Source organism: Microtus pennsylvanicus, chromosome 8, assembly GCF_037038515.1.
Source record: "Microtus pennsylvanicus isolate mMicPen1 chromosome 8, mMicPen1.hap1, whole genome shotgun sequence".
Classification (NCBI taxonomy): domain Eukaryota; kingdom Metazoa; phylum Chordata; class Mammalia; order Rodentia; family Cricetidae; genus Microtus; species Microtus pennsylvanicus.
Window position 1 is genome coordinate 5,827,028 of NC_134586.1, and position 16,169 is coordinate 5,843,196.

At 42.5% G+C, this 16,169-nt stretch overlaps 1 protein-coding gene across 8 annotated transcripts in view; it reads left to right on the forward strand.

Annotated features, from left to right (window-relative positions):
- Positions 1-16,169, forward strand: part of Sox5 (SRY-box transcription factor 5) — a 998,560-nt gene that overhangs the window by 603,277 nt on the left and 379,114 nt on the right. The window contains exons 1-2 of one of the 8 annotated variants that reach the window (XM_075982308.1): positions 14,452-14,465; positions 15,248-15,345. The exons of 2 other annotated variants lie outside the window; for them this stretch is intronic. In XM_075982308.1, the coding sequence (XP_075838423.1) occupies positions 15,308-15,345 (38 nt within the window). In that variant the 5' untranslated portion in view covers positions 14,452-14,465; positions 15,248-15,307. Of the gene's footprint in view, positions 1-14,451; positions 14,466-15,109; positions 15,346-16,169 lie in introns of those variants that run through there. 5 more of the 8 variants (XM_075982309.1, XM_075982310.1, XM_075982318.1 and 2 more) reach the window with 5 other exon arrangements.

Here is a 16,169-nt window from a genome sequence, read left to right on the forward strand (position 1 = left end):
TAGCATAAACATAATTTAAAGTATATTACAGACCTGATGGTCAGAATAGTATCACACCACAAAGGACAGGCCGGTGGTATCTCAAACAGTTTATGCTATTAGATATTTATGAGTTTATTTTAAAATCTTCTAAATTTTAATATTTATTTCTCATACCTTGATGTCTTTCTGTATCTATTTAGAAGATCTCAAACAACCTTGTGAAAAGAGATTTGTTTTTCTAACCCATATTTTAGTTTAATGTATGTATTCTTTCTAAGATTTTTATTTTTCTTTTTCCAAATAATTCCAAGACTAAAACCTTTGAACACTATTGCATTAACTAATTAATCAACTAATTAATTAATTTTTGAGACAGTTTTTTTTTCTGTGTATCCATGGCTGTCCTAGAACTCACTCTGTAGGCCAAGCTGGCCTCAAACTCATAGATACTCCCCCTTCCTCTGCCTCCTGAGTGCTGGGATTAAAGGTGTGTACCACTAACACCTGGCTTACTTTTAATTTTTTAACTGACTGGTTGCAACTAGATTACTAGGTAACTGGTTTTATCTATATAAAGTACCTATTAAAAGCAGTGTGTGCTTGGAGGATGAAGAGATGGCTCAGTGGTTAAGGGCACCAGCTGATCTAGCAGAGGATCTGGGTTTGGTTCCCAGCACACACATGGCAGCTCACAACCATCTGTAACTCCAGTTTCGGGGCTCCAACACCTTCCAGTTTTCATGGACACTGTGCATGTTGTGTGTAGACATTCATGCAGACAAAACACCCACACATGTACATGAATTAAAAATGTAAACAATGTATAACTTCGTTGCAAAACTTATCCATTGAATAAAAGCATGTCCTCGACTTCCCTGGGCTTCATTTGTTCATGAAGGACGGTGAAGTAGATACAAATTAAGCCATTTGTAAAAGCTGGCTAATGTTTGAATTAGAAGTTTGGTCCTCTCTCCTTGCCTACGAAATATGCTCTTGCATGGATGTAGCAGATTCAAGGATCAAGGAAACCCCTGTACTCCTACATCTGTTTTTATAATTTTAAGACCTTAGAAACACAGTCCACATGGCACATGAATGATTGAAAAGCACGCTTATATGTATTTGACAGGCATTAGAGAGATTAATAAGATATACTTCTCGTTTTTGAAGCAGTAGAATCCACCTTCCATCTGGGAAGTTTGGGATGATGGTTTTGGAGCGCAGCTGTGCTGTGGCCCTGCATGTTGTCAGGATGTCCACAGGACAGATTCCCTGTTGTCAGGCTAGGCTAGCATCTATTCCAAGATGCTTCAGAGACTGCTTGCTCTCTTAGACACATGCCTTAGAGCTTTCTTTACGCCGCAATTCCATTTGCCTCTCAAATCATTTCTTACTTTCCTTGAACCAGAAGAGACTGGGTGTCTGTAGGATATGTGGTGGCATTTCTTTTTATCTTATCGAGCTTCTAGACTCTCAGAAGGGTGAGGAGCAGCCATAAGGTCCTCTCTGTGTGTTTTAATTGTCTTAATTGGACAGGATCCTTATTACATTTTCTCTTACTGAGGTGTGGGTTTCTTTTTGGACGAACCACAAACTCAGGTTGCCTATGCGGCTCTGAATTTGGCATAATGTCGCATAATGGTTTTTACAGAACTATGCAGTCAGACAACAGGAAAATCCATCAAAGGAGAGATGTAAATGGAACATTTTTAGAGGAAAACTTAGATTTGACTCATTCCTATGGTAAGGGCAACAGTGAGCAATTGCATTCTCAATCACCTTAAATGCAATCAAAATGACACCGACTATCTAACTGCTAAAATAGCATCCAGCCACTTGGAGAAATGAGGTAGAAGTTGGATTTGACAGGGATTATTGCCACTGTGAAATTAATGATGACGTGTTGAGTTATGGAAACTATAGCCAGGCCATTATTATTTTCACAAATATTTTTAATTTTAAGGATTTTTTTTCCTTTTGTCCTCTCTCACTGGCCATATTTCCCTGGAAACTTTGACTTGCTGCTTTCCTATTTATGAGGTGCTTCTGCTTTGTGGTACACCCGGGTTAGCTCCTCAGCCTTTCTTCATGTGCGTGAGCGTGCGCATGAGTGTGTGTGCACGCAGTTATCTGCGTGAGTGTGCACATGTTTGTGTGTGCAGGCAGTGTGCAGCTGACGTGACAGAGGCTATATAATTCACAGCTCGGTTTTGCCTGAGACGGACTCTGTTTCCCACACCAGTGGCTATGAAATAGGCCTTTTCCCTGACTTCTTTGCTTTGTAGATTTTTTTTTTTTGTTTTGTTTTGCTTGTATCTGTCACGGAGCCTTTAATGCTTACAAAGCTCTGTCTCCTGTCACATTTAGCCAGGGTCCAGAGCAATATTTCAGTGTTTCATTTTGGAGTCCCTTTAGGTGTTATTACTGCCATTATGTTAAATTCAACGTAATTGACCACCTTGTGCCCAAAGGCCCTAACTTTATACTATGGCAAGGACACAATTGTCTCTTCAGTTCACCTGTGTGCTTGGCGTGTGCATAGTAGTTCCTATATTTTAGACACGCCTAAAGCGGGCATTTTCCATGTGAGTGTGTCTGTGCGCACATGTGGTATACAGGTGAAGGCCTGAAGTTTGATCTCTCTCACTTTTTCTCCCTCTTATGCACTGGGGAAGTGTCCTGTTTGTAGCTCATCAGCCCTGCCTGGTCCAGCTACCTAGCTCACCTCAGCGATTCCATTTCCCAGTTAGAGGCGGGGCATGTTAAATGTCAGCTCAGCTTTCACTCAGCTGCCCGGGCAACGAAACATCAGACCCTCACCATTGAGTGACAAGAACTTTTCTAAGCCATCTCCAGCCCCAGGACCACTCAGTGATGGGAGGTGCCCTAACCTTGAGAACTGGACTAAGGAGAGGCCTAAGCTATTCCTGTTTCTGTGCCTGAGCTTAGGGTTCCAAAGTCCTCTGTATTTTCTTTAAGTGGAGGGGCCTGGGCATCTGGTGTGGTGAAATTGCCTTGGGGTTGAATGATGAAACAGAAACCTGGACCGTGAAGCCTTGCCCATACCTGAGCTTGGAAGATAATGCTGAGACACAGAGAGAGGGGCTTGCAGTGGCTAGAACCCAGTGAGCCTGAATGGGAACCATCCTGAGAAGCTGGAGAGAGTCTTGGGCAGTTTACCACAGCAGTGAGGTTCTGCTAGACCAACCATAGGGGGTGGGGATGCAGGCTGTGGGCAAGGCCCAGCCTGATGGAGTGGAGGCCAGGCTTGATGTGGTCCCAGCTAGGAAGTAAAGAGTTATGTATGATGTGTTCAAGTGTTTGTTCTACATATATCATCATCTCTCAAATTTTAGTTATATTATAAAGGTGTACATCCTCAGGAATGTGTTTCTGAGCACTTTATTTAGTTTAATGTTATTTCAAAAACTAAAATCGTGTTCTATGCAAATGACTCTCCATTGGGCATTATCATTATAAATGAGAATCTCATGCTTCCTGACACGTCAAATAAAAATGAATTACAGCCCTCCAAAAACTCATCTGCCCACGTCTTCTTATAGAATTTAATAAGTATTGTATATGGTTGATAGGGAATTACTCAGGAGTATTTATTAATAGTTTAATTACATATGTTGAATTTATGAGTATTGAACTACTTTAACATAAGCAATAGAGGTAGGGCTGTGTACTATTCCATTGTGCTGTCAGACCCGAGTTCCTGCCGTTTGAATTATTACCACCAGTCCTTAGCTGTTAGGCCTTAGCATGGTAAATCGCTTTGAACAGATGTCATCCTGTACATGTGAAATATTTTCCTCACTGAGAAGACCGGGAATAAAATGCCCACTTGGACGTTTATTGCATCTCCCCAAGCTGCTGTCCGTACGCACGCCTTCTGTGCGTCACACGTGAGTGACATCCATCAGGTGTCTCTTCGCATTGACAGTTTTATTTTTACCTGTCACATGGAGGTGTGGCTTGTCTGTGGGTCACTGTGAGTTGCCTTGCTTGTGCTGGTGTGGGCCCGTTTATCTTCAGATCTCCCCTGGATCTAAGCCTCAGGTAGATGAACTAGTCAGACCTGGGAGATGCTGCGAGAGGGTGGAACACTCATTTAGGAAGCTCTGTGTTGTGTTGACTGAAGCCGTGGTCCGGATGAGGTGCAGAGAGTGGCTCTGGAAGGAAGTGGAAGGAAGCTTCGTCTGCAAGGAAGTATTACAAGGGGGAGAACAAGATTCTTAGGGTTGCGTGACCCACGGTGTATCAAGGTTTTCCTTCCTTGGCGGACAGTTAAGATGGTTATGACTCTGTATTTGAAAACCGAATGCCCATCACAGTGGCAGATGTTGGACGTTTTGTCCACTTGCCAGCCCTTCGTCTTCCCTTGGAACAATTTGCTTTCCGCTTTATTATTGGGATTTTGATAGTTTTCTCACTGATCTCAGAATTTAGCTGTTCTCTTGGATAAGGACAACGTTGCATATTTTCAGGCCACGATTTGTCATTCTGTACTTTGGGAGCTATATTGATTTATTGATCTTTTATTTGTGACTAGTGAATTTTGATAGTCAGAGCGTCTGATTTCTGAAATTATTTTTGAGTTTGTTTATACCTCACTGGTAATTTACGTCTTTATTCTTGGGCTTATGCCTTATTTCCATGTGCAACATAATCCCTGTTCATATTCCTCATGGTTAAATGCCGCTGTGTGGTCTGCATGCAAGGAGTGTGTATTTGGAAGTCTGTCTATCTCCCCCTTGTATCTCCCCTCTCTCCAGGTCATTAGAAGCTGCATGGGTCTAGTTTCCAGAACTATGACCGTTTGCCCCAGTCATTTCCTACTCGTCCTTCTTTATCTTCAAAGAAAAAAGTTCACAGAACTTTTGGAATTTAAACATGTGCCTACATTTTACTTTTGAACTTGCTAAATTGATACTTAGCTTAGAAAGAGTTCACTTTGATGGAAACGCTGTGATACCTGATACCACCTATCCACCTAGGGACCTCGTATGTCTTTTCAGCTTGCGTTTTTTTTTAAAGATGTATTTTTGTTTTATTTATGTGGGAGCATCCACCTGAGTGTGTGAGGGGGTCCTCAGAGGCCAGAAGGCATTGGGTCCTTATAACTGGAGTTACAGGGCGTTTTTTTAGCTGCCCAATTGTCGGTGCTGGGAGTTGAACCTGGATCTTCTGGAAGAGCTGTCAGTGCTCTTAACCACTGAGCCGGCTCTCCTGGCTCCATCTTTCTATGTTGTTTTTAAGGCTCTATAATAAGTCTTATATATAGATAAGCTTATATTCAGACATTCTGTTTTGGTTGTCAATCCTAGGGTTGCCCACGTTCGTGATGGTAGTGTATCATCGTATTTACTAATACGAGTGTGGCACTGTCTCCACATTATTTGTGTTTCCCTCTCAAGGCTCCAGTTCTCTCAGTGCCTTGGGGACATTTCAGCCAATTTTAGAATATATATCTTATTGAGTGTGTAAGAACTGTTACTTCAGGTTTAGATATTTTGCACGTTATTTAAAAATCAGATTTCTTCCCCAAACCCCCAGACGCATTTGCCATCACACAATGGGGCTTGAGTCATTTTCTCTGGTTACCAACAGGCTCCCAGGGTAGCACACTGGCCCTGCATTCCCAGTCAGCTGACTCGCATTTGGATTGTCCGTGTTTCCTCTTATCAGTTGTGGAATCTGAAACCAGCCAATTATTTTCCCTGCCCTTTCTCTTAAAATTGTAGAGAAACAGTAACCGAATGGATGTTCCTAACAGTTCCTCCTCAGTAGGAGCCCAGTGACTGTTCATAAACTCGACCACGAAGCCCACATCCTAATGTGACCATAATTTTATAAGTTTATCGTTTGATCTTCGTCTTTTATCAGTGCCCTGCTAGCAGAAAGCTTAGGTGTATTTTTCTGGTTTTATCTCGCAATGTGCCCTAATAAAATTTAGGGCAAACATTCAATAGGAGTCAGAACTTTTATTCTTCAGGGCACAAATAATGACCTGGCTATGAAGGTTGACTGAATTGGAAGTCAGTTTCTTACACCAGAAAAAGAAAAAAAATGTAATTTCCATTATTATTATTATTATTATTATTATTATTATTATTATTATTATTGTGGGCTTAGACTTTGGCATATCTGACAGATATTTAGAGACTTTTAGTCCCCGATCAGACCTCATGTAAGGTTTAAAAGTGAGGGTTTCTCGTCTCAAAGTAATTGTGGGTTTTTGTTTTTTATTTTGTTTTGTTTTGAGTCAATCAACATTTAGGCCTTTGGTAAACAAGTAAGTAAGTACTTGACCCCCAAATCGTTCTCCAACTTAGGGACCACTGATAGGTAGTGACTAGCTTTCTCCCTCGTGTGTGAAGGTCTGTGTTCACAATGTAAGATTTTAATCCACATGGGATGGACTGAAGTACAGTATCAGTTAGAGATCCTGCGCTTGCCTCTGAATGACTGGACTAGTGCGTTCATTTGGAAATGCATATTTTTTCATACTTTGTGCAGCATGACTAAGTTACTGGTGGCAGTAACTGATTTTTGTGGACAATCACACAAAAATAAAAGGAACAGTCAGCTTGGTAGTATTTTATAAGTGGATCTGTAGCATGTTAAAAAAAATCTAGTTCTCTTTTTCTAAATATCATTTGCCTTTCAGAACTTATGATATTACAATCTTTTGTTTTTCCTTTGATATTTTACATCAGGACAGAATACTTTTTATTTTATTTTGTTTGTTTGGCTTTTTTTTGTTTCATTCATTCATTCTTCTTCTTTTCAAACCAGGATTTTTTTTTGTGTGTGTAATAGCCCTACCTGGAACTAGCTCTTGTAGACCAGGCTGGCCTTGAACTCACAGAGATCCACTTACCTCCACCTCCCAAGTGCTGGGATCAAAGGCGTGTACCACCACCAGCCAACTTTTTTTTTATTTTTTTTTTTTAATTTTTAACCCACTGGTCCATGTTCAAGTGAGCTATTTCGTTTGGGAGGTCTCCATCAAATACTTCTCCACAGAGCTCAGGGAATCCTACAAAAGAGGAGACAAAAAATTCTAAGAGTCAGAGGGGATGAGGCCACCAGGAGAACAAGGTCCTCGAAATCAACAGAGAAAGACTTGTATGAGCTCCCAGAGACTCAAGCAGTGAGCACAGGGCCTGCACATGTCTGCCCAGGTCCTCTGTGCAGATCGTACAGCTGCCACCTTCATATTTTTGTGGGACTCTGAGAAGTGTTGGTCTCCGACTCTTGTGCCTGCTCTTGAGACTCTTTTCCTCCCATTGGGTTGCCATGCCCAACTTTCGATATGATGGTTTTGCTTCATCTTATTACATTTTATTTTGTTACGCTTGGTTGCTATCTCTGAGAAGACTGTTTTCTTCTAGAAACATAAAGGGTGCAGATCTGGAGGGGAAGAGAGGTGGTGAGGAACTGGGAGAAGTTGAGGGAGGGGAGACTCTAACCAGTACCTGCGTATGAGAAAAAAACCCATTTGCAATACAAGGCAAAAAAAGAACCTCCTTTTTAGCCTCTCTTTAGATTAGATAATATAATAAAAAATATAATTGTACTTATCAGAGCAATAAAATTTCTGAATTGAAAGTTTTCAGAATCATAGACTAATTTAGTCATGAAATTAGTCCTCAGAAATAATTGACGTGTTAATGGTCAATTAGGTTTTCACAGCCATTAATTTAATTAAATTAACTATGTTAGTTTTATTAACAAAACTTAGTTGTGTGTGTGTGTGTGTGTTTATGGACACATGAATGTGTAGTTCTGCCACGCCTTAGTGAGTCAAAGCAACTTGTTACGTGTTTGAATGTCTTTCAAACAGCCTAAATACATTGGGCGCAAGCTGAGAAGTGCGAAAATCTTATTTCAGAAATTATAAATTGATTTATCAAAGACAGATTGTAGAAAAAAGGAGAATTGTTTAGGATTGGTAGAAATTCTAGCAACACTTTCCTTAAACTGTTCAGTGTCTAAGAACTAACTCATCCTTAGCCAGACAGGAACAGGAGACTTTCTAGAGCAAAGGCCTCCATATTTTACCCCTACTCTGTCCTGCACTAGAGATAAGTACATTGGGCAGCAATAGATAGTATCCTCATGTGTTACAAGCAATATTTATGCCACTCATTCGGCGTGCAACCAAAGGAAAATAAAGACGATAGATAGATGCAGTTAACTTAAAAACAAGTCAAATTGTCCAAATTCCTCCCTACGAGCCAGGGTCAATTCTCAGTTCTTCCTTGATTAGTTACCATAAAAAAATCAGTGTAATACCAGGTATCGTGGTACTTCTGCAGTCCTAGCCCTGGGACTGGAGGAGATCTGTTTACACTACACAAGATCCCCTCTCTAAAATAGAGAGTATGTGTATTTGTATTTATACAGTATGTGTGTGTGTGTTTGTGTGTGTAGAGCATAGACCCCCCAACACATACACACTGGTAAAATTTTCTTGAGTCACATTTGCCAAAGTAGTGGGTAGACTTTCCCCAATGATGAAAACCCAGAGCCATGCTTTGGCAGCGAGGCAGGGCTACCATTAGGTCTTTTCTTAAGCCTTCTTTGTTCCCTGAATTTTTTTTAACAGGTTAAAGGATTCTGAGACCCTTTTAAAGGTGTGGCCACAGGTGAGTGGCTTCTCTTCTGGGAGTTCTGGGAGTCTTCCACTCAGCAGGAGCTTTGTACATTTGCCATCAGAGGGATCAGCATATGCCCCTTCTCCCTGACAGCGGGTAGGCCCCTCCTGTGTCACAGGAGAGGTGATTGTGTGTGCCGAGTGAAAAACTAAAGGACATAAATTCAGGTGGTTTTACTTTGTTAGTTGAATTTTTTTCTGGATTAAATGGTTTTGCTAGACAGAAATTCTATTAATATAGTAAGCACCAGAAAACCAGTTGACATAAGGTAGGGGAACCTTCAGAAACCATCCTGAAAGAGAGGGTGACATTGCCGGGAGGATTTGTTGCTGTCACAAGACAAAAGGAAGATTTGGCAGCCCTTTTAATAGTTGTATTAAATATCCATCTATTCATTAATTTTTATTTGTTCATTTTGTGTACCACATCTGGTGTGTGTGTGTGTGTGTGTGTGTGTGTATGTGTGTGTGTGTGTGTGTGTCACAGCAGGTGTGTGGGGGTTGGAAGACAACTGATGAGACTTGGTTCTCTCTTGCATCATGTGAGTCCTAAGCTTGTCAGTTTGACAGCGATGCCTAAGCCATCTTGCCAGCCCAAATAAGCATCTTTTAAATCAAGACATTTGTGAGGATAGGATGGTGTTTCCCCCACCACCTTCATCTAAAATGTGGGCGTTATCTTAAGATTACAACATACCCACCTATATACTGGGACTTACCTATTGCTGTTGGTCTGTGGTTGAATATGTTGAGATACTTAAACTCAGCTTTGTCTTTGGGAATTTAGGAGGAGAAATAAAATAATGCCAGGGTTCTTTTTGCTGCATCTCACTGTTTACAGCAATTCTTTTCTTGTTTTGTTTTCTGTTTGAGACAGTATATTTTCTTTCAGATTTTAAATTATATGTGTGTGTGTGTGTGTGTGTATGTGCATGTGAGTGCAATTACCCATAGCAGCCAGAAGAGGGCATCCGATTCCTTGGAACTGGAGCTGCAAGTAGTTGTGACCCATTTGACATGGGTGCGAGGAACTGAATTTATGTCCTTTCCAAGAGCAGCAAGGATTCTTAACCCAAGGGCTTGTCACCTCTCCAGCCCCCCCCCCCCGCCATCTTTCTTTTGACTGTTCTAAGAGATGGTGTGTTCAAACATTTCTTACAGATTAAAAAGTCCTCAAAGGAAAAAACACTGTTTTAAGGTAATGATGAAGAAAATACATAATATCAAACAAGGAAGGCAAGACTGGAGTGGTGTTGCCTCTCAGAGTAAGAGTCAGAGGGGGATGTGCCCTTGAAGAACAGGATCCTCACAGACGACATTGGAGGGCTACTTGTTCAGATATACTAGTGACCTTAGAAAGACTTCCAACTCACGGACTGCCGTTTATGACACTCCCTAGCATACATATGTTAGAAAGGGCCAAATTGGAGGTCATTTTGACAGATAAACACTAGTTCATAGGTGCTGTCTCAAGCAGTCTAACCCTGCAATACTTGAGGCCACTAGACTAGGTAAGTCTTCCGTTTGAGTGACAGGCTGGTGAAAGGCTCCCCGAGCCTCTGTGCAGTGACTCACATTTGTAAGCCGGCTGGAAACTCCTTTTTGTTTACTTTTTGCAAAGAGAGATCTCCCAACTTTGGGGCTGGGGAGGATTGAAAACAGAAGCCAGCAGCATGCCCGTGTCAGGGTCAGTTAATTGTCTGGCATCGGTAGTCCCTGGATTTAGCACGGCCATCACACTAAATAATTTCTCCCTCAAAATAGCCCATCAAATTGTATTAAGTATGAAAGCTGCAGCACACGTTAGCGATAGCTGTCACACGCTAGAAGTCATTCCCTACCTATGGCCATTTCGGGTTCCAGGCAGACGGTGTTTAACCATTCTTTCAGCAACAAGGAGAGGGAAGCTGTCTTCGAAGGAAGAGGAAACCCTGGCAACACCTACCCGAGAGAGGGTTCTACTGAGGAGAAACCTGTGCATGGTGTTAAGAGTTCTGGGATTCTTTTGAGAATTTTCCAGCGGTGTTCTTGAGCTTGCCTTCCATTTCCCCAGCCTGTGTGACAATAGAAATGGCATTGGCAAGAAAGCACGCTTGCTCATGTTTGTTCCGTCTTCCGTGATATTGCCACACCAGCACGGCAGACTGCAACGAACCCCTGTCAGCGTTTCTCTTCCCTGGCCACTTGGCAAGACGAATGTGCAGTTCCGTGTATGCGTTTGTACATGGTACCCAGGGAACCCACCGATTCCGACCATCTCCAGTTTTCACCAGTGGGTTTTCATTTCCGCGTCGTGAATCTTGTGGTTGGAATTCTTCTTACTGTATTTTATATGGGACACTTAGACAATAACAAATCACTTGTAATGTGGTCATTTGATTATTTTATGAAACAGAAACCCTTTGAAACCAAGCATACAGGGGTTGAATATGAGAAGTTCCAGAAGTTTGCAGCTAGCCTAGACTACATGGAAGTTCTACTCTAGGCTGGGCTATAGAATGAGATTGCGTTTTAAAAAATAATACCAAAATTATTATTATTACAGTTAAAGTTATTTCGCATTTTCTTGAATTCTTTTGAAGCTGTAGTACTTACCACACTGATAATAACAATACCAGTGTGTCCCGATCCATTTATCTTATAAAATGCACTCTGATTATGAGTAGGTGTCTATCAATCATGATATCATTGTTAATGTAGACAGTTCCAGCTACATAACTAGCCGGGTATCTTCATTTGCTCAAGTAATTGACTAAGTATTATAAGTTTATTTAGAATGCATTATGTGCTTGTCCTGAAATACTTAAGCACTTTAGCATTTCATACAAAATAACAACGTTTTAAAGTAATATACTTAATTTTAAACATTGGGACAACTGGATTAATATCATTGCCTACTGTACCCAAAGAGCAGATTTTGATTAAATATTTGGGTGCATTTTTCTCTTTTGTCTGACACTCTAGCATTATGGGACTCCAAGTTTCTACTACAGAATTCAAATCAAAAATCAAACTTTTGAGACATATTTGAAAGTACTTATTCTAAGTTGGTGGCAACTCATGCTTCAACTCTAAACAGGCAGGGGCTGAAACCGGAGGATCATAAGTTCAAGAGTGGGCTGGGCTCTATAGTAATGCAGCAAGACCTAGTTTTAAAAAAAAGAGTGTTCACACTGTTACACACAGTATTATCATAGTACCAATATTTTATAAACTTTAATTTGGGGTACAAATTTCCTGAAAGCTTTTAAGGTCTCACACAACAAAAGCGCTGTCCTGGGGCCTCTGTTCAGCTCTATGTTTTTTGCGTGTGCTTCTTATGTATTCTGATGTCACAAGTGACAGGGTCATGGACTTCTCGCCAGCTTATGATTTCACCTCCCCTGGGCCTATATGTGAACACTGGCAGAGCTGGTGGTGTGTACGGAGGCCTCGGCTCTGCTGAGTAACATCCCTGCTCCACTCTACCCAAGTCAAGGTCTTCGTGGTCTTAATGCTGTTAGTTTGAACTATCATAATTCAGGTGCCATTTTTAAAGGGGTCATATTTTTCTGCCCGGTTTCTAATCTGTCTCAGCTCTTAACAAGACGACTATGTTAAACACACACACATACACACATATGTATATGTATATACATTGTTTTTAAAATGTATGTGTGCATGCATGCGTGTGCCTGTATTGCTCAAACTTGTATCTTTTACATGAGGATTTGAACTCGGGTCCTCCTCTTTTCAGAGCAAGGCTTTTTACCCACGGAGACAGCTCCCCAAACCTGGTAACTAGCTTCAGATCTGAAACTCACTTTCAAACCATTTGCGGTTTCTCATATGTTATTTTTGTTTATTTGGCGTTTGTATATTTCTGAAGTGTGCATATATTATGTAGTGGCTACAGCAGCCAAACAGAAGGTGGGGAAAGTCTCTCCTTGTAACAGAGCTGGTTTTGAAAACCAGTTTCCTTACCTGTGCTGGTGACCTTCAGGATTAGAACATCAAAGAACAGCCAGAGGTAGATGCTGTAGGGAGACAGCAGCTGGGACCATGTGGATCACAGCTTCCTGCCTTATGGCCGGTATCGGTATCCTCATTCCTAGCTTTTTGCTGCCACTGTGTCTCCTCAGCTGTCCCCACCCCCATGATTCCCCTTAACACACCCTTTCTCTCGCTTTCGTATTCCCTCTTGATCCAAGACAAAACAATAGTCACTAATTAGAAGGGGGAAAAAAAATAGATTGAACATTTTAAAACACATGGAACCTTAGAGTTCCTGTGACCATCACTGACAGAAGAGAATACTATTTTATATACATTGTCCATCAGAGTGCATTAGAAGATGAAACTCCTCAAGGATTAAAAAAAATAGATATTTATGATAAATGCCATGACTTTCTCAGTTTTCTATTTAAAAGTGGGCTGGCGCTGTAACAGAAAATAACTGGAGGCTAATGGGATAAAAAAAATAATGAGTAATATCCTTCCCCCTCCCCAACTGCTGAAACGAGGCCCAAGTCATTTTGACACATCCCAGTTAACAGCTTATTCAGGGTGGGTCGTAACTCCATGTTTGTTAGTGTCTTAACTCCATAGTGACATACTCAAAGCCTACTCGACTTTGATTGTGTGTGTGTTTCTGGATCTCTCCTGCACGATGGGTCTCGTGATTAAGTTATTTTCAACTTCGTCCCCAAATTTCTTAGCGCTGAATGACGGATAAATACACCAACAGGAGTAAAGCGATCCGTGATTTTCACTCAGAATATGTGTATGGCGTGTCGTTGTGTATGCCTGAAGAGTAAACTTACTGTCCGCCTGTCGCCAGGATAAAAAAAAAAAAAAAGTGGGACCTAATCAAACTGCGGTAGGGTCAACCCTTGTGGTTTTAAAGGGCCTTAATGTTATCCAGCTGCAGACTGAAAGGGGTTGGGAGGGGAAGCTGGAAGGAGTGGAGGGGGCTGGAGGGGCTATGGAAAAGCACAGAGAGTCTGGCTTTTATTTTTATTTTTTTTTAAAGTGAGTTCAGTGCCAGGCTGGACATTGGGTGTGCGGACTATTGAGCCATTGTCTCTCCTATTTCCAGAGTAGCCCCCAGTTAATCACTTCGGCTTTGAAGGGAATTTCCTCGTGGAATTCTCCACAGAAAATCTAATCAACTGACCTGCCCTCTCAACAATGGAAGGCTTTTCCCTCTCTCCCTTATTGGGGCGGGCTCTGTAATGTAGCCTTTTGTGCACAATGAACCCTCCCAGTAGGAGTGGAGAGCGTGTGTGTGAGTGGCTGTGTGTGGAGAGTACACTCTCTTGTGCTGTAAGTGTGAGAGAACTCCCTAGCCAGACGCTGCGGTGTATGGGAGCAGGCACCATTCCCTCCTGCGTGCGGAGGTACCTCTGTCAATCCATGTCAAAGGTCCATTACCTGATTCCCTTCCTTGCCTGCCAGATTTTTATCTAGATAATTGGAACTGCTACGGAGGCTGTGCCTTGCCAGCCAGCTTAGGATTTGGAGAACCAGAGTTTGTCCAGCTTATCTGTGGCTGCCTGGACAGAGGAAATTAAAGAGCCTTGGGGCTGGGGGCTCAGGGGCTCTGTCCACCCAGAGCACCAGGGTGCTCTTCGGGAGAAGGACAGTTGACTGCTCAGGGCTGTCTTCTGGTTGGAGTTTGGGATTTTCCTGCACTCCTGTATGCTGCGTTTGGCATGCGAATACCTGCTCTCCTCCATGCCTGGTTTCTGGAGTTTGGAGCTACAGAAACTTTGCCTGGGTTGCCAGGACATTGCGAGCACTCTGTGGAAAGCTAGCTAGCTCTGAGCCCGACAGAGTGAGTGACAGGCTGTTTACAGGTTTCCTTGAAGGGGCCTCTGCTATATTTCAATCTGTCAAAGTTGCTTTTCTTCCTTCAGAACAATGCCTGATTGTTGTGTGTGTGAGAGAGTGTGTGTGTGTGTGTGTGTGTATGTGTGCGCGCGCGCACGCATACACACACACACATGCTTGTATGTTTCCGTGTACGCTTGGGGGGGGTGAGGAATAACAATTCTTTGTGTAAAAATGCCGTGACTATTAGTGCTTACTTAGTTAATACTCAGTTTGATTGGGGCTCCGTTATTACAAAGTTATTTTTTAATCAGCCCCAAATGTATTTTGCACAGTGATACTGGTGGTGGCGGCGGTGTGTGTATGTGTCTGTGTGTATGGTGTGACTTTTATTATTTAGAGGAGAGAGCCTGGGAGACATGTTACGAGTTGACTTCTACCATTCCGTGATGTCCAGGAGAGAGAATTAAGAGGAAGAGACAGGCACCGGGAGGTTGTCTAATGCTAGCAGCCGGAGTGTGCGGCTGTGCGGAGGGGGAGCAGCCAGACTGCTGCTGTAAGTGTACTACCCCTTTAAGAGAATGGTCAAGGAGTCCTAGGAGAGAGAGAGAGAGAGAGAGAGAGAGAGAGAGAGAGAGAGAGAGAGAGAGAGAGAGAGAGAGAAGGGGAGGGGAGGGGAAGGGGGAGAGGGAGAGGGAGAAAGGGAGAGGGGAGAGAGAGTGAGAAGAGAGAGACACACACAGAGAGAGAATCTATTGGTTTAGAAGGTTTGGACTGACTTGACAGGTTCAGTTGGAGCCGATCATAGGTGGCCGCCGTGACAAAGGGAAGCTGTGCTTTTCCAGCATGCTTACTGACCCTGATTTACCTCAGGAGTTTGAAAGGTGAGTGCTCTTTGGTTTTTCTCCCTCTAATATACCGAAGTGCAAACTCTTCCATTTCACAGGAGTCTGTGAATCCCCTCCAAGATGCCTCCCCCAGATTGCGTGTGTGAGAGCGGCTAGGGTCTCTGCAGCCTTGGGAGCTGATTTCTGTTGTGGTTGCCCAGACCAAATTGAACTGATTTGCAAAGTCTCCTCCGAGCTTACTGCTAATGTTTTTAGGTTGCGTCGGATCACAGGCAGGAAATTAAATGAACATTAAGCATCTCTCTCTCCTCCCCCCATCCGTGGCTGCTCGCTTCCTCGCTTGGTCTCCTACTTTCTGCTTTCATTGATTGCCCCCACACACCTTTTGTAGCCGGCTTGCATATTCAGGATCTCTGCCTCCTGTAATTTCTCAAGTGATAGAAGGCTTCAGTGGTGTTTAAAGCGGAGGCTGTTAAATTCCTGTTTGATCCCTCTGTTAAACTTTGGAAACTGCTTGGAAAAACAGGACCTTTTGTTGATATGGGAGAGCGGGGTTGTTGTTGTCTTTTTTTCCCCAAAGAAAATTTAACATCACAGTTAAATATTAGTAGATAGTTATGGAGGTGTCTGGAGAGGGGAGGTCGGGGATGAACAGGACACCCCCTTTTGAAGTTTTGTGCTCACTTTTGTGCTCGCTGTCTGAACTGTATTTTGATAGCCAGACTTTTCGCTGTGCTGTGACGGGAGCTAACTGTATTCGTAATTAGTTGTTCCTGTTTAGAGAGGTATGTGCACTTCCCTTCCCGTTTGATGCTGCAAGTTACATGTGGGCTTTTAAAGGATTTTAGCCCTCCTCCTGT